Source organism: Pyxicephalus adspersus, chromosome 8 (genome assembly GCF_032062135.1).
Source record: "Pyxicephalus adspersus chromosome 8, UCB_Pads_2.0, whole genome shotgun sequence".
NCBI lineage: Eukaryota > Metazoa > Chordata > Amphibia > Anura > Pyxicephalidae > Pyxicephalus > Pyxicephalus adspersus.
Genome location: NC_092865.1, coordinates 65,941,273 through 65,959,983, shown reverse-complemented (window position 1 = coordinate 65,959,983; position 18,711 = coordinate 65,941,273). Strand labels below are relative to the sequence as shown.

At 35.6% G+C, this 18,711-nt stretch overlaps 1 protein-coding gene across 2 annotated transcripts in view; it reads right to left on the bottom strand.

Annotated features, from left to right (window-relative positions):
* The window catches only part of SLC6A1 (solute carrier family 6 member 1), an 84,088-nt gene that overhangs the window by 10,299 nt on the left and 55,078 nt on the right, over positions 1-18,711 (bottom strand). For both annotated transcript variants that reach the window (XM_072420986.1, XM_072420987.1), the window contains 6 exons: positions 18,288-18,397; positions 11,050-11,182; positions 9,135-9,269; positions 8,941-9,044; positions 6,590-6,714; positions 5,909-6,021 (listed from right to left, as the gene is read on the bottom strand). In XM_072420986.1, the coding sequence (XP_072277087.1) occupies positions 5,909-6,021; positions 6,590-6,714; positions 8,941-9,044; positions 9,135-9,269; positions 11,050-11,182; positions 18,288-18,397 (720 nt within the window). The remainder of the gene's footprint in view (positions 1-5,908; positions 6,022-6,589; positions 6,715-8,940; positions 9,045-9,134; positions 9,270-11,049; positions 11,183-18,287; positions 18,398-18,711) is intronic.

The window sequence follows — 18,711 nt, the reverse complement described above, 5'->3', positions numbered from 1 at the left end:
ATATATATATATATATATGTTATTTTTAATGCAACACCTTTTTGTGAGAAGCACCTCCCTGCGCCGATCAAGACAGAATGGGTGCACAGAGCCTTCCAGGATACCTACGTCACGAATCCCGGGGGGCTCCTGGCTGCTCCTTCTGGGCATGCCCGTGTTAGTGTTAACTAATGAATTAGATTTTGAGAATTGGGCACAGTATGATCCCAGGACCTCAGGTATGAGCAGTATAACAGCTGTATATAAATGTCAAATTATACATTCCATAACATAGACATATTGAAAACAAAAGCATACAGTATATAGGGATATATGAATACATTGTAATTATTGTTTCTGTTTTTATGAGTTCCCCTCTAACTAGAGCTGTTGTAGAATAAATGCATACAAATAAGCACTGCCATTTGCAGGTTCTTTTAATCTCACGTGATTCATCAGAATGTTATGCAGATGTAATGATTACATAAAAGCTTCGATGTAATGAAAACAGAAGAAGCAAACCTTTTCCTTTCACAAGGCACATTATAAAATGTGACATAATAGTGTAGCAATGTTTTGACAAAAGATTATATAAAATTCTCATCTGATTGTGTAAAAGGATGATGTATGATGAAAAATGTAAAGTCAACAAGTTACAGTCTAAGGACAGCAGGTTGATTTACTAGACAATTGGGCAGTTTTCACTTTGTAAAGAAAATATTCACGAATCTTACTATATAGGAAGAAATTCAATATAATTATCAAGTTTTTTTATACAATTCTTCCTGGGTTTTATTGGGTATTCAAAGCTGATTACAGCTTCTCAAAATTCTTAAAGCTTGGATCACTAAAATGGAGGAGCATAGGATTATTGCTTTACCTCTAATGTTGCTGTAAAAAGAAACCAGTGTGCTCTATTATGTTGGGGTTAGTGGCAGCTTTATTAGTTCTAGCACTCTTATAAAAGGTCCTTATGGAAAAAGGATAGAAGATAGAAGTGCCACTCAACTTGTGAATGTCCAGAATGTAATTTTATTTGTAATCAATAGGATCAAACAGAGTGTTTCAAGGGTTGCAGGAGACCCCTTCTTTGTAGTTGGATTAAAACAGGAGATTCAGGTTTGGACTAGACTGAAATATTATAAAGGGGAATATTCTGTTTGTTTGTCAGGGACTCATCTTCACCATTAACAACCCCCTCGTGTGACCGGTGCTTGGGTAATGGCCCTTTGCTTTGACACAGAGGTTGGTAGACAGTACTTCTTTATGTAAAAATTATGTTATATTTAATAATACCTTAATCCTTAATCCAAATTTTTGAATTGGAATTATAAATTTGACATGTACTGACATACACAATTCCTACAGCTCACTCTCCCCCCATGCCATGGTTTCTTTTCTGACAAGAAGGCCTTCACTGATAATTAATCTACAACTTTACATAAATATACCCTACTGAGAATACTTATGTGTATTTCTTTACTCTTTAAAAATAATCCATAGTTCATTTACTAAACAAGGTATGATTTCTGTGCTATTTGTGACCACAGTGACATCCTTCTTTTCTCTTCATTTCAGTTGTGGCTTGACAATTCTACTGTCATATTGCCTCTGGGTTATGTATGACTTTTCTATCATTGCTCATTTTTGTTTCAGTTTATGATAGTTAAACAAACATAAGCACATTCCTTACACTGGTATTGAAGCCTAAGAGGTGCTGTGAAGCGGAAGACACACTATGGATTCCAAAGCTAAACTCTAGGCAAATAACGATATACATGACATGCTCATATATGACATGCATACATGAGAGTAGCTATAAATGTAAAAACGATTTCTATTTTTGTCTACTTACTTCTGAAATTTACACAGCATTGCCGCACAGTGCAGCTTTGTCTTGCAGGCCTGATATTTCCTACTGCAGCTCAGTACCACTTACAGGTTTGTTCCCTAACTAGCCTGTGAATGTAGAGCAAACTAAGAAGCAGCACATTGTTGAGCTAATGTTTCTTGCACTGCAAAACAACCAATATGTTGTTTGGGAGATTACAAGGTTACCAGGTTGCTAACAAACCACCTTAAAGTACTTATCTTACATTATATGCTTTAGTAATGCATATAATACTTTGTGGACTGTAAGGCAGCTCCCAGTGTGGATTATACATGAGAGGCTCTCAATGTGTATATTAAATAATTAGATTGCACCACTTTTCCCTCCTACCTCCTCCCCTTTTTCCATCTCTTTCCATTCTTCCTCTTTTCTTTCTATTTCCTTATTCATACAAAATTATAGAATTCAATGAACCGCATAGTCTAGTAGCCCTGAAGTTTCACCCTTAGGGCAGCCATTAATATGGATTTATGTCCTTAGGCCCCTTGTAATTGTCTGCTTCATTTTTTATTATGTTTCAGTTCCTTAATTTATTTCTTTTTCTTCTGATTTTAAAGTATTTTTGTTCCTATGTATGATTTCTTTATTGAGTCTTCTGATAATTAAATTAAAAAAATAATTAGTACATGGCTTCTTTTATTTGTGTCCCCTTTATCTGGCTGGAATTCACCTTTAAACATTTTAAACCATTACAGATAATTCATATATATATATATATATATATATATATATATAATATATATTTATTAAAAAACATGCCAAGTTACATATTGGCCATTAGGCTATATCTGCACTTTACATTGGACCATCAAGGTTGAAATCTATATTTTGCATGGTCCCTCTCACTGTCCTAAAATGAGAATCTATTACATGTCCTGAAAAAAATCATAGGACAAGGTCATGGCAAAACCTTGTACTATGACCGCAGCATTTTTGGGACATTACATAACCTGAAATTCCCCTAAAACCTTTTGATCCTATGTACTAAACACATTAAAATGAGAAGAGCAGAAATCTAGATACATTTAGACACATTCTACACGCTAACCAAGGGCAACATGTGCAATTAACATGATGATTAATCAGAGATGTCATGTTTGGCAGCTACCAGGCAAAATGAGATTTCTTATTAAAAGTATATAATATAGGCAAAATATCAAATGTTGTACACACCATACATTTCAGCATTGCTGTGTGTAAATACCCAAATGAGTGACGTCATTTACAAAATCATGGCACTTTCAGCAAGGTCTTACAATATTTACAGTGATAGATACAAGGTTATCCTTACATGAATTATTATTTTTTTTTCTTCTCACTGATCTTTCTGTATCCTGAGGCGCACATTGACCCACATTCTTTGTATGACTTGACAAGTACAAAGCAAAAGACCATCCACAGCCCTCATGAAACAGCATGAAACACAAAGATGCCAAACCACTTCACATGCAAGGCAACATGATGAGGTTAGTTTACCTAAGCAGTAGGGACTCTGATCCTATTAAATAAGATTGAGCTGCGTTCACTTCAAATACCTATCTGTATGTAAAGGGAATTTTAAAAAAGAGCATCCTTGCACATATTAAAGGGAATACAGCTTCACCTTATTGACTTAAGCTCAATGAACAGTCACTTTGCTAAGGGATAGTCTTTCTAATTTTTTTAAAAATTAATGCTAATGTGTAGTGAAAAATATAAACTGTGTACTATATTTACAATATTGATTAAAGGCTTTTTAGCCCATTAGGTCCACCGCTATTTTGGTAAGCACTGTCACATCACTTGCATATCCTTAATGTATTAAAAGTTGGAAATGATTTTTTTTAGTTAATTAGAGTAATTGGGTTGTTTAAAATGGCTTTTAGTAGCTTGAAATAAAGCAAATATTCCATTTGCCATGAAAGGTACACTTTAACAATATCACTTTACGCCAAGTGATAGCTATACTAAGGAGCTTGGGATCTTTAAAGCTGAAGTTTATTCTGTTTATATTTTTAATTCCATAATTCAGATATTTACCCCTCATCAACATGCCTATGGAATTAGTATATAAAGTATGTGAATTACTTAGTAGTTAGTTACATTCAACTTGACTTGTTCTTGTAATGTTTAAAGTGTTTCCCAGCCTTCCAAGATACTTCATCAGTTCTACCATTGTAGGAGATACACCAGCATTTAGATAATCACAGTATAAACACAATAATCCAATTGACATGGAATGTGACATTGCAAATGTTGATTGTCTGAGATCAGGAGCTGTAAAATTTGTTGAACCACCCTTTTAAAATAATTTCATCCTTGGTGACAAGAAGTCTGCACAGGTACATGGGTGTTGGATGAAGGTGTTAAATTTTTAAAACACAGAGGTAGAGATTTGAAAAAAGGGAATTACAGTTGGAAGACAGATAGCATTGAAGGTCCCATCCAGTTCCGAAATGGCTTGTCTAATTTATTGTAGATAGTCTTTTATATGCCTCTTGCAAATCAGATGTTCCCATCGTCCAAAAGTGCACCTCATTGTCCTAGAAAGGATGTCCAGTGTAGAAAAACTGATAAACCTGTCCTGTAGCATTTTCCTGGCTTCCTCACACCAAGAATGGGATTATGTAATCAGAACTAGGTCGTTAAAGGAATTTCTCACCTTCTGATCCTGGACAATCAAAATCTAAAGTGTCATATTCCAAGGTGTTGGAATTAGGGTGTTTATGTTGTGGGGGGTAATGTTGGGTATTTCTTACACTGATAGAACTGAAAAAGCAGCTTCCTCGACATTACAAGAACAAGTCCGGTTGAATGTGACTAACTTTTACAAGATACACAATGACCTGGATAAAAGAAAGCCTTTGAAGACACATTAAATAAAATAGATGGTCCAAGGACAGGAAGGCTAGATGATACTGGACATCCATAAAAAGAAAATGAGTCAGGCTTTGTCATGCAGATAATGCATTCAGACACACGCAGATTCTGAGAGTCTTGCTGTTATACAAAAAAGTACCAAAATATTACGGTTCTATCAATCGTTTTTGTATAAGTTATGGTATAATTGTGCAATTAAGTGTATATAAACTTATTGAACACAAAAGTGGTATGAAGTAGTTAAGCTGTGCATGATAAATTGACTTCCCCTTTTTATATTTACTTGATAGCAGATTTATTTTTTAGTTATATATGAATTGTGTTTTGTTTTGGGCAAATGGCTTCAATCCAGTATCAATCATCTCGGATAAAGCAGGAAGCATGTTTATCACTGTAGTTTCATGATATAGATATGGCAAAAGAACTAAATTATAATAACATTATGTATGATTTTAATGCTAGGTATGTTATATAAATATAGACTTATCTAGCTTTCAGTTGTTGGGTAGATCTTCTACATTTATTAGTCAACATGACTCTAATTAACTACTTGTTTCTGGTGTAGCCATTTACCTAGAGATGTGGTGCTGGGAGATTACAGTGATGAGAAATTTATTTGATTTTGGTCCTTTTCCTGAAGCTTAACTGCATGGAACCCTGATACAAAATGTAAAGCAAAGCAACACAATATTCCTTCTTATTAGTAACAGCTGCTATACACACAGCTGTTTCATACAGTATAGGGAAATCATGGGCATAGAAGCCTATTATGCACATCATATCAATGTTTCCGGTAGTTTAGCTAGAGTTAAAAGAGTAAATCCTCCTTGGATTTAACTGGTGATACGTGAAATTATTGTTACCCAATATGGCCAATTTCTACTGAATTGGTCTGCTATATTTCAGTAACATACACCTCCAAAATAACACTTTAAGTTAAAAGAAAGCTTGCATAAGTTTAAAGATTTGGTTGTTCTTATTTTTTTACATAAAACTCTAAACCTGATGGTAACTGCTTACCCAACATCCTCTCTTTTATGTAAAGGCTATGGCGAAGCAGTAAATGATCTCAAAAAGGGACCCATTAACCTGCTGGTATAGCTACAATGGTTCAACATGTACAATTATGTGACAACACTTTTTAATAATTTAATTAATATGATTTTAGAAAACAAATACCTGGCTGTCAATTCCAAGCATCAATAACATGGAGAAGAAAAGAACAGCCCATAGAGGAGAGATAGGCAGTTGCGTGACGGCTTCAGGATAAGCCAAAAAGGCTAATCCAGGTCCTAGAGGAAAAATACAAAAATCTTTTTTTCAACTGGAATGCTCATATTTTTCTGTTCTAGAGCAAACATTATTTTATAAAGCAGTACAAATACATCGATATTAAGTAAAGTATAGCGCCTCATATGGCATATTGGTGGATATAGAATTATCATTGGCTATTTTACCTAATTTAGTATTCAAATTTAAATAATTCTGCTACTGATTTTATAGCTTGACATACTGCATTCTTGGATGAAGATATTGGTCAGGACTTCTATATCACTTAAGCATGCGTGTTGCCAAATCACTTCTCTTGCAGTGGAAGGGACATTTTGTGCAAGATATAGATGGTTCCAAGAGTTGAGAGAGGGTTGAGAGAAAAGGGTATAGTTTGGGTGGGTTTTTAGTGATAGGTTAGATTGTAAGATACAGAGGGGTTTGGGAATATTAGGTTAGAGCAGTAGGTATGGAAATGAAGCTTAGAAGGAGACCTCTGAGCCCCCTTGAAGCTGCTTTAGTCTTTAATATCTCTGTTCCTATGCATCTGTCCACCAGTTATAAAAGATTGCCTGGCTTTGAAATACCCACCTGAAGCTGCCACTTGTGCTATTGGCCTTTTTGTCACATGTGCCATGAATCCAACAATGGAAAAGATGACAAAACCAGCAAACATACTTGTGCAGGAATTAATGCAGCAGACAATGATTGAGTCCCTAAAAAAGATTGTAAGCTCTTGTTAGCTGCAGCATTGTTTATCCAAAACCAATATATGAATTTATAAAAGTAGAACAGAAGTCCACACATTTGATATTTCTAAAGTATTTTAAAAAGACACTACAGCCTTTAAGTCGCCAAAGAATACCAGGTTCAAAATGTATAATGTATGTAAATGCTTTTTGTTCATTGTGTTACATTTTTCATAGATTGGAGTGAACATTGGAAGCATGTTATTACCTTGTATCTATGTGTCTTCCACTCACAATGCAGAAATGTGAATTTTGTGTGCTTTGCCATTGTCCTAATGGGCACCTGTGGATAAGTGCTTTAAATCTGCACCACATAACTCAACAAAGAGCTGTTTGTGTACTGTGCTATTGAATCAACTACACAACTCTCACTATCGCTTCTCGGCCTTTTGGCTAAGATCAAGTGTAGTACCTAATACTTCCAGTGTGCAGGAAAGGAACGGCGCTGTATTCCTGGCAAGAATACAGTGGACTTGTATGCCTGCTAGGATGCACAGCTAGATGGTGATGCTCTGTAAGGGACCGCCCCATGCTAATTCCTCTGGTTAGCGTCTGCCAGAGAGAGGCATGGGGCCTGCCCTGATAAGGAGCTCCCAGATAGTGGACTGTTCCACTGGTTGGAGCGGGGATACCTTGGTCTGGCTATCAGGTCTTGAGAGCGGGCTGAATCTTGCTTAGTGTTGTCCCCCTGGAGTGGCAAACCAGGGGTACAAAATCACTTTGGGCATGGTGAACCCACTGATGATTGAGTGTACACAGGCACGTCACATGCTGATTTAGCACTCGCTTTCATTCTGCATTAGCTGTGGCTAGTGCAGATGGGCAATTTTTTTTATCCTTGCCCAGTGTGTTATGCACTTAGCACCTATTTTTTCTGTATTTTTCTGTTGTCGCTTGTCACTGGTGTGGAATTTGTGTGCCACTTTTTGATTGAGGGTGCTATTCCCATATGGGCTAGCCCTGAAGTCTTGCCTTATGGTTAGATACTCTCCCTTACTGGGAGTCTCTCTTTGGGAGAGCTCCCAGCCTAGTATCTGCTGGGTCTGCCTATGCAGTCCCATAGAGAAAAGGACCCTGTCTGACTTCGTTAAGATAGGCTAGTAGGACCATTCCAGCTTCGGCTGGGTGACCTTAGTACCCAGCCCCCATCAGGAGCTTTGCCCCGAGGGGTCTGGGGAAATTGGGTGGACCTTCCTCTTTAGAGGAGGGATCACAATAGTACCCCAGTGCACGTTTTTTCTGTGGTGTTTTTGCACTTACAGTATTTTTCCGAGCACAGAGTTTTTGTTTAGTGAATCATGTTTCGCGAGATTCGATAATAAAAAAAAAACTCCCCCTATGGAGTTTCAAAAAGTGGAGCAAAAAGACCAGTTGTTTAACTATTGTCTTATATTGTGTTTCAAAATAAATTGATATGCCCTCTTGTCAAAGCAACTGAATAAAGCAGATTAAATTGTAATGGGCAGAACCTATCCGTTTCATGCAATTCCCTGTTGAAACTTTTCAGTCATTCAGCATATTTTAAATCTTGACCATGTGACTTGTGAACATTTGTGATTCATGCTAAGGTCAGCACATTTTTTTCAAGTGTAATAAATAGTTATTGAAGATAGAACAAATCTCCTCTCCCTTTGCATAGATTGCTTGCTCAACCAATATTCAAGTCTTCTAAACAGGAAAGCTACTAGGTAGGTGATCTGTGTCTAGGTATAATGGTTTGGACCTCCAACACTGAGGTTACACTGAAATGAATGTACTTATGGAGAAGCACTGTACTAAGTACAACATTTTATGAATATATTATAAACTGTTCTGCTTTGCCAAAAAAACCTGCCTGTTTGTTTTCGTTTCTAAAATGTAAATTTCCGAGTTGGCAAACTATCCCTTGTAAGGGACACTTGTTTGATCAATACAACACTCCACTGATTCTCCCTTGAGTCGTCTAGTGTTTAATTTGATACCCATTGAAGACAGAAAACAAAGAATAATAATGATAGTGTTGTGGAAGTATACAATGAGAAGGCTCATGTCTGGGTCACAGTTTGAGGACCAATAATATAGACTGTTGGACCACAATAAAGCTTAAACAATGTATTTGATAATCACAGTTCATTGAAATACTCAGATCAGCAATTCCAAAACTTAGACTTCTGCACCATATACAGTTAAGCATTATACAAATATAGCACTTGCCTGTAAACATTATTGTGGAATGGGTTGTAACTTCCAAGGGCAATTAATGACCCAAGTCCCAGTCCATACGAGAAAAAGATTTGGGTAGCAGCATCCAGCCACACCTGCAATCATGACAATGACAAAAAAACTGCTGTAAACACACATAATCAAAAAAATTAAGCAAAGCAATGTAACTAAAAGATGTTTGTTACCTCTGAATCAGACAACTTGCTAAAATCCGGAGTGATATAAAATAAGATTCCATCCTTGGCTCCAGGTAAAGTCACTCCACGGAAAAATAAAATAACCAGCATGATGTATGGGTAAGTGGCAGAGAAGTAGACCACCTAAGAAAAAAGACATGAATTCATTGCCATGAGAATATTTGTTTAAGGGTTAAAAGTGTGCTTTCAGAAATATGCTTAGCACTCTGCTAGTTGCTTTCAGGATTCCTATTGATATGAATGTGTATGAATGGGAAAAGTCCACCTGTCAAGACCATGGTCCTTACTTATTAAAACTCTCCAAGGCTGGAGAGGAATCACTTTCATCAGGGAAATGGGGTGATCCAGCAAACCTGGAATGGATTTCATAAAAGATAGCTTTTTTCTATTCTTCTAGTTAGCTTTCATCTATTTGATAGCAAATGTTTTCAATCCTGGACCAGATCCATTTCAGGTTTGCTGAATCATCCAGCTTCACTGATGAAATTTTATCATCTCCAGCCGTGGAGAGCTTTAATAAATCAGGACGCATGGGTCAGCTTCTTCTTCAATAACAGAATCATATGGAAGAAAGATAGTAACTCTTTCTCCATACTTCTGCTTTGTTTTATAAATGGGCCATTAAATGCAGGAATGATGTGATGCATTACTGTGCTGTAAATCAAAGATAAAATACTGATATCCACTTTTCGTTATAAATCTGCCACTTAGTCTTCTTAAAAGGATCTGATACTTGTCCTACAAAATCCCCCAATGGGAAATTTGTGTTTTCTCTAGAAACCCGTATACCATTCTATTGGAACTTATATCTGGATTTATATATTTATACAGGGTGATCATATCCCGCCTTAGAAGTCTCTTCTCAAGGGAGAAAAGATTCAGTTCAGCTAATCTCGCCTCATAGCTGAGCTCCTCCATTCCTTTTATTAGTTTAGTTGCCTTCTCTGCACTCTCCCCAATTCCACAATGTCCTTTTTGTGAACTCGTGCCGAAAACTGGACTGCATATTCCAGATGTGGTCTGACCAATGCTTTGTACAGGGGAAGGATTATGTCTCCATCTCTGCAGTCTATTCCTCTTATAATACAAGAAAGTACTTTGCTAGCTGTAGATATTGCAGCCTGGCATTGCATGCTGTTATTAAGTCTATAATCTACCAGAACCCCCGGATCCTTTTCTATTTTTGACTCCCCCAAAAGTATTACCAAATGTTTTTTTTTCTTCTTTTATTTCCTGTTTATTTTTATTTTGATAATTTTTTACAAGCTTTTTAAAAAATGACCTTTTATGGATTATCCATTTCTTGATACTGTGAAACACATTTCCACTTTCTAAATGAAAGTTAATAATCATTATAAAAAAGGCAAAGAGCAATGCATAAATTACATTAGGCCCTAACAAGCAATCAAAATCCATAAATTGGAATTCTGTAATTTGTAATAAATGGAAACCTGATTGTTGCAATTACTGCCCTTTGAACATGATATTCATGCTTTATGCTGCTATATAAGCCTTCATATTATTTGTTCTTAAAGTGACTCCTATTATTCATGCCACAGGCCCATCCAACAGGCTGCTGCATGCTGTTCATTTCTCCCTCCCTCATATCTCTGCTATCTGGAAATTTCTAGATGGCAGCTGTAAAAACCCTTTCTAAGAATCAATTTTATCTTCAGAAATCTGTATGGATATAATAACTTCATCCCTCCTATATATTTTATATTGGCTACAAGCTTACAGTGGTATGGTATACCAGTAAACTATCAGCCCATAAAAAATAATAAAAAAATAATAATAATAAAATAATAATAAAAAAAATCTAGAAAGTGAACTACTTGGCTACCTATGGAATTCTTGGATTAATCAGAGTTGGATATAAGTTCAAAAAGAATTGTTTTCTTACCTTCCCTGTCCAGCCAACTCCTTTCCAGATGCAAAAATAGACCAGCACCCATGCAATAGCCAAGGTAATTGCTAGTGGCCATCTAATTTGGCCTGGTTTTTCTAGACCATCTGTCATCTGGTGCATGTTACGTCTGAAAAATAGCAACAACAAAAAATATATAAAAAACTGCCATTTTTAATTAAACAACTGCTATAAAAGCTGGACTCATTTTAAAGGTTTAAACCAGTTAATAATATTCACATTATCACCAATTTTAAGTAATCATCAACTAACCATATTGCATTTCACAAGGTATCAGCTCAGAGGGCTCAAAATTTTTCTTTGCACTTATGGAACAGATATAACAAATGCTTTTATTGTCATATTTATCAAACAAGGAAATTCATTGCTAGGGTTTACATACACTTTCAGTGCCAAACAGGTTATATCATTCACTTTGTGCTTAGCAGCAGAGTCCTTTGTAAAACTGATCAGATAACTGGACAGACTACATGGATAAAACGGCCAGCAGGGACCAAATATAGGATGAATGACTGACATACAAAGAGATGGGCATACAAAATGCCTTTCATAAAGCAAGGTAACAGTCATAGAAGAGAATGGCGCAGCTGTGAAACTAAAAGGATCCTTCTTTATACATAGTACAAGTAAAGAATTGATTCTGTCAGATTATATATATTGTTCAAGTCCTAAATATCTGGAGGGGGTATGAAAACCCTTTTCCTGAAATAACAATAATAAAGAGCCCTAAAGATATTTGTTGCATATAACCGTACAACACTATGATTATTTGCATTTTTGTTAAAAATAATTTTTCAGAGGCTACCCAGCACCATGACACCATCCACAAAAAATTTTTGGTACATGGATGCCATATTTACAATATACTTTGTCTCTGGAACAATTTAACGAAATAATTGAGTTTATTCAGCATACAGGATGGTATGATACTAGAGTTTTAGGCTCATCGAACAATTAGAAAATTAAACTAATAATTTATTATTATGTTTTACGAAGTTCTTAGTTATTCATCTGATATTGGTAAGAAAATAGTTGAGCTGCTGGTATTTTCTTTCTTTAATTTAATTAATGTTCCCCTCCAACCTCCTTCCCTGGTTTTAATCGTTTATATTGTAAATAGTTTTTCTATATACTATAAAATTATGTAGGTACAAGGTACAACACTTTTAGTGTAATATACATACTAGACAGCTGAGTAAAGTAAACCCCAGAAATGATAGCAAATACCAAATCATATTTAAATACATAAAACAGGTTAAGGTAGAGTTGACATGGTATAAAATCCATCAATGCCATCCACTTTTCGAAAATATAAAGCAAAGGCATTGGAGTTGGGTAGCAATGAATAATGAGAAAAAATCAAGAAGAGCAGAGAAGGAGGGGAGGATAGTAAAACAAGTAGGATAGGAAGAAATGAGGGGGAAGGGGATATACAAGGTCTTGGAAAGGTAAAAAGGTGGGGGAGACAGCCACAGAACATTTACATTTAATTGCTAAATCACTTTGTATGCAAGTTTCATGTTTGACTGGTGAGTATCTTTAAAGAGACCCACATTTTTATTGCATTATAAAATATAATGTAATGTATGTTCCTAAAACATATCTGATGATCAATTCAGTTTCACCAAATCATAAAAGGTAACTTTGAATTGTAAAACAGAGGAAAACATGATTAAAAAGGAGGGATTACAATATTTGCTGCCTTTTAAGGAGCAAGCAGAATAGGTCAAATTTAATTTCATAGCTTGTTAATTATTAGTTATTAGTTATTGTGCAGAGTAAAGCAAAGGTATGTCTGCAAAAACACATATTCACATTGAGTGAAGTAATCAGTAAGTACTCTATAGTATTATAGTACTCTATAGAAGAGTATCTTTAAGCTTTTGGTCCAAGACCATGTAAAAATTCAAGAGACCAAACAGACCATGTCCTGATGCCTGCACAGAATGGGCCTGATTTAATAAAGCTATCCAAGGTTGGTGAGAATACACTTTCAGCAGTGAACCTGGTGATCCGACAAACCTGCAATGAATCTGGTCCAGAATTGAAAACATTTGCTAAAAAATAGCAAATGACTTTTAGGAAATCCATTCCAGGTTTGCTGATGAAAGTGTATCATCTCCAGCCTCTAGGAGAGCTTTATTAAATCAGACCCCATTGACTTATATTGTCATTTTTTTAATATTAAATTTATAACTAAAACTAAATGTATAAAAGTATAAAACCAAAAGTATACAAAGCCAGAAAAATAAAATTTCTATTATTCCAGCTGAGGAATAAGGAAAGATTGTACCTGGAAAAAAATGTAAATGCTATAGAACCAAGGAGAACCCTGAATCGCTGACTATTGTATCAAATAGGGAGTAATAACAACTATTTATTTTGTGTATTGTAACTGATAAGATGATTTTATTGGTAAACCCCAACCTGCCCAATCTGCAGACCTGCTATACATTTTGAATGCTATTCATGAAAATGGAACAGATTTCTCACAGGGTGAAGTCTTTACAAAGCTTGGCACTCAAACCAAGCCAGCATGATGTATGTTTGCCCTAAAGTGACTTTTTCATTACAATAATGCAAAAGAAACTTCTCAGGTGTAAAGTGAGTGCATCTAGAGTAGTACATCTGTTATAGCTGAATGATGAAAGTGATTTGTCACTCCTCCATTTGCCCTAAACATGTTTGTTTTCTTATTACATGATGCTGTACAGAAGGGTCACTATGACAAACATAGAAGGATATTCTCATTATTAGGAGACACAGGCAGCAAAAAAACCAAGAATAATTTTAACACACTCTGATTTTATGCAAACAATACAAAAATAAGTTCCTGGTGCTGCTTCTTTCTCCACTTGTATAAGGCATGCCATGCATGGTTTGTAATAGGCCGATATCAAGTCAGTTACAGGAAGTTACACTGCTTTTATTTTAGAATAAATTTTATGATTCTGCCTTTCATATCTGTGATTGAACTTTAAGCAAAAGAAAGAATTATGCTGTAACACTGCAATAATAAATATTTTTGTTTTTCCTATTAACAAGGATATAAGTTGTAGAACCATTGGAACATCGTTAAAATATAGTGTATAACCCTGGAATGGGAGTAAAAGGGCTGCCTACTGAACATGTCAGTATAAGATAATAGAGGCATCGCTATCTGTCACTGTAGAGAGATAAAGCTCTTTGTACTTATAAAAAAGAAATAATTCTAAAGAATAACTCCAGAAGACATACTTAATTTACTAGCATCTTTTACGTTTAATGTTACTGGTCCCCTGCTGGCATTAATCATCTGAATGTATTCTTCCTTGTGGTTGAGATATCTCTTGTGTCAGAGCCAGTACTAGAGTCTTGTGATTAGTGAACTGAACTATGCTGCTACACTTCATTTGTCTGCCTACCCTGACCTTTTTTTTTTTATATGATACTTTATAACAAACCTTGAAGCTGTAAATTCAGTTTAATAAGGTGCCTGCTGACTACTTCACAGTCTCTTCCCACAATTCCCTTCTTGCTGACTTTTGTCATTTCCACAGTCTCACTTTTTTTAAGTAAGTGTCACATTATATATGGATTCTTTACAAATTATTTGAAAGGATGGATTCTGCATATGTATTGCCAAACCAGTAACCTTGAAGATAATTACAGAGCTCGTTATTTGGAGTGATGGTATCCACAAAATGCTGGAAAAATTATAAAAACTATAAACATTCACAAGATTACTTCATTATGTTAGCCCTCTGTAGAGGAAGGATTAAAGGGCGCCGATGCACCCTCCTGTGCTCGACTGATTTTCCCATGCATGCAAAATCCGAGACTTGTATTATGACTGGGAATGGTAAAATACATAATATAGAGCACTTTCCAAGTCATAGTCATGCCACTAACTGGTCCTCAGAGGGGCTCACGATCTACTAAATCTCCTACCATACTAATATGTATGCAACACAGGCTAAGGTTCATTTTGGGGAGGAAGCCTGGTAATCTACCCGCATGTTTTTAGGATGTTGGAAACTAGAAATTAGAGTGCCTAAACAAATATGGGGGGGGGGGGCTTTTTGAATCCAAGAAGATAAAATTGGACAGATTAGTGCAACTCAGTATTCAGTAATATATTAATAAATGTATTAATATATATATATGTATGTATATATATATATATAGGAAGCAGAGAGGAAGAGGAAGCAGAGAGACACAGGGATGAATTCTATCTATCTGATGCTTTTTAGTTCACTTTGCAGTCATAAAGTTTGTGTAAATTCCTTGCGGAATGGGCAGTAAGGCAGTGTTATATAAATTTCAAAACAAGCGATTCATATGTATTCCAAGTGTTTAAAAGCTTCTAATCATGTAGTGCAGATACTTAAGAAGTGTAATATGTTTTTTTTTTTTTTACTTTAGAAGAACTTCTCTTTTTTTGTAAAGTCATGAGACTATCCTTACTTTAAGCATTGTATACAGCAAACAAACCTAATACCATATTATAAAAGACTAAAGAAACACCAACACAAAAGTTTTACCTAGTTTAATAGTGCTGATTCACAAGAAGATGAGTTGAAAATCTCAGCAAAAAAAAAAAAAAAAAACTGCCTTGGCTACTGAAGAACTACACAACGAATAAAAACAGTTTGGGCTTTAAATAATCCAAAATTATATATTCTCTTTGTAAGCACCACATTTTTTCAAAAGGTAAGTCCTTATGTACCGTTTCAGCTTCTGGTGGTCTCAGTGCTTCAGCCTTTGGCTTTGGCCTCAAGTACACCAGCACAATACCATTTGATGTAAGGTCCTTGTCGTTTTTCAGCACATACTGTATGTATCACATATCACTACCAAAAGGTTTTTCTACTGACATATGATTTAAATTTCTTTTTCCAGACAAAAGAATAACTTATATTAGTGTAGGTTTCTCTTGCTATGTATTTTGGTAGTTTTTTGCTGATTACACTACAAGAGTCTTGTGCAGGAGTGATTTGTGTACAAGAGTGGTTTAACCACCCGATCGTTAAGCCCGACCTTGGTACGGGCTTCAAAAAGTTACAATTATCGATAAACCCGAACTTTCCTCACTGTATGAAAATACAGTGAGAAAAGTTCGGGTTTATCGATTACTTACCTGGTCCCGCTGCGATCATCCATCGGTCGCGTTCCAGCGTCGATGATTTTCAGTTCTATACAGTTTCTAAAGACCTGATGAAGGGGAATTTAAAGGAAATTTCGGGGAAATTTAAAACACATGAAGATTCTCAGCAGAGAATGTTCCTGGATATTCTGTTCACTTTCCCCCTTGGTGCCATCCTATTACATTTCTGGACTGTACCACAGTTGTGGCACTCACATTGTTTTTTCACTGTTTTCTTCTAAAGATAGAAGATTAACTTCCTGAAGCATTTTTCCCCCTGCAAATTGGAGCAGTTTTTTGCCAACTATGTCCATAGGGTTTTATATCTGGGATATATTTATTTCTCTAGTGGTTGAACTTGATGGACTTATGTCTTTTTTCAACCGGACCTATTATGTAAGCCTAAGAAGTGTAACATCCACTTTCTCAGCAGCAGTTTACATTTGTTTAGTGGCTGTGATATGTTAATATTGGTATTTTTTAATATGAGACTTTTTAGCATGTGAGAGGCAGCAAGGAGGGTCTCCAGCATCTTGTTGTCAAGATAATTAAATTACCCTGATGTAGACCAGAGAAACATCATTACCTGAATGAAAAACTGAATTATTAAGGAGATATGTGTGGTCTATATATGGATTTGTAACCATGATATCAGTTCTGGCTAGATTGTGCTTTAATTAACACCACAATTAAAGTATAATGGCCTGTGCTTGTGCATACTATTTATACGCATGGCAATATATACTGGAGTTTACAAATTTACAAAAGTGATTACAAGCATATATAGACTTTTACTTTAGCCATATTCACAGGAAGATTGGGATGTGAAAGACATTGGTTCACAGTGATTGCTGTCAACAGACATACAAACTACCTAAAATATGCAATAGAATGTGCCACAGTTTAGCTGAATATTGCATACAGCTGTGCAAAGTAAGGTAGATGGCTTGCAGCACAATGGTACAAAATTACTCTGATTGTGATGGATTGAAGAAATAAATCTAGATAGATTGTTTTGCAAAGATTTCATTGTTGTTTGCATCTAAACCAAGCATAGTGTGACCATGGTGTCATTTCACAAAACCAACACTCTAGGAGCACAATTATAGTTATATATAGCTATTATAGTTATCTATATGTAGAAAAGCTCAGAAAGCTTTGAAGATATGGGTTTCTCCTTAACATCCCTTGGCTTTCACTGCAGGAGACTGGCACAACTGGGCTTCCTATTGGCTTCCAGTAGTAATAAAGTAGTGTAAGCAAAAATAGAAAATTATTCTAAATGCCTAGTTTAAGGAGGGAGTGAAGGGTTGGCAAGATGCTGCACTCCAGGACTTTAATTTCAGTCAATTTCAACTTCAATTTTAAAAGAAATGTTGCTGTTCAGAAGACAAATTTATCAAAGACATTCAACAATAAGTTTAGTCCTATAGGAAAGGAACAGAATCGATTTTCGTTTAAAGTGTACCTAAACTCAACATTTTTACTTTACATAGAAGGGTAAAGTAAAAAAGTAATGTAAGGCAACCTGGAACAAATTAATTTCTTTTTGACCATTAGTAATTGAAAGTCTCCAGACATTTTTACCAAAAAGTCCAGCAATGGCAGCCTTTGTATTAGGATTATCAAGCAAGTAGACAATACATATTCACTCTCCCATTAATAGTAAATTGCTGCATTGATAACATGCACCAGAGCTTTTTGTTGCATGTACTGCAAATCAGAATGTAAACACTGTGTTCCAAATTCTGCAGAAATGTTTTATAAAACCATCTCACAACACAAGTGTCTGTACCTAATTCATAATCCAATAAAACGATGGAAGCCCATTAGCTGAAAAGAGCTGCAGCCCAAAATGTATCCATCACTAAATAAAGTTTAAGGGTCAAAAGTACATATTAGCAGTCTGTCTATTTTTCATAACCAATACATTAGATCTAAAAATCCAAAGAGATCTACCAATAGCAGGTATGCAAACGGGCAGAATCTTATTTAAAAAAATAATTTATCATTGGTAAATTAGCTCAACATTGTTTATATTCACATTTCATGCAGTCAAGTTTACATAAAAGATAAAAAATGAACTTACTCCCAAAACTCAACCACGGCGCTTGTCATGTTGGTGGTATTGCTGAGAGAATAATTGGAGAAACAGCGGTCTGTGTTCCATGGATTGTCACAGTGTTTCCAAGGTAGAGCCTAAATGGTCACAAAAAGTTGCAATGCTTTATAATCCAAATTGTACATAAATGATAGTCACAGTGGAGATCCTGGAGATGTTATTATTTATTTGGCCATTGCTAAATTTAAGCTGTTGCTTGTGCTGGAATTTCACCATTACTTCCAGTTTACGGGTTCCTTGCCTCCCAGGTCTGTTACCACTGACAAAAATGTTATTTTTGGCCATCTGTAAGCATGACATTCTTCTCATAGGAGGCATTCTTCCTACCGACCACCACCCTAATATGCTGCGAGTTGTGGATATAATTATTATAGGGGTTCCCTGAAGACCC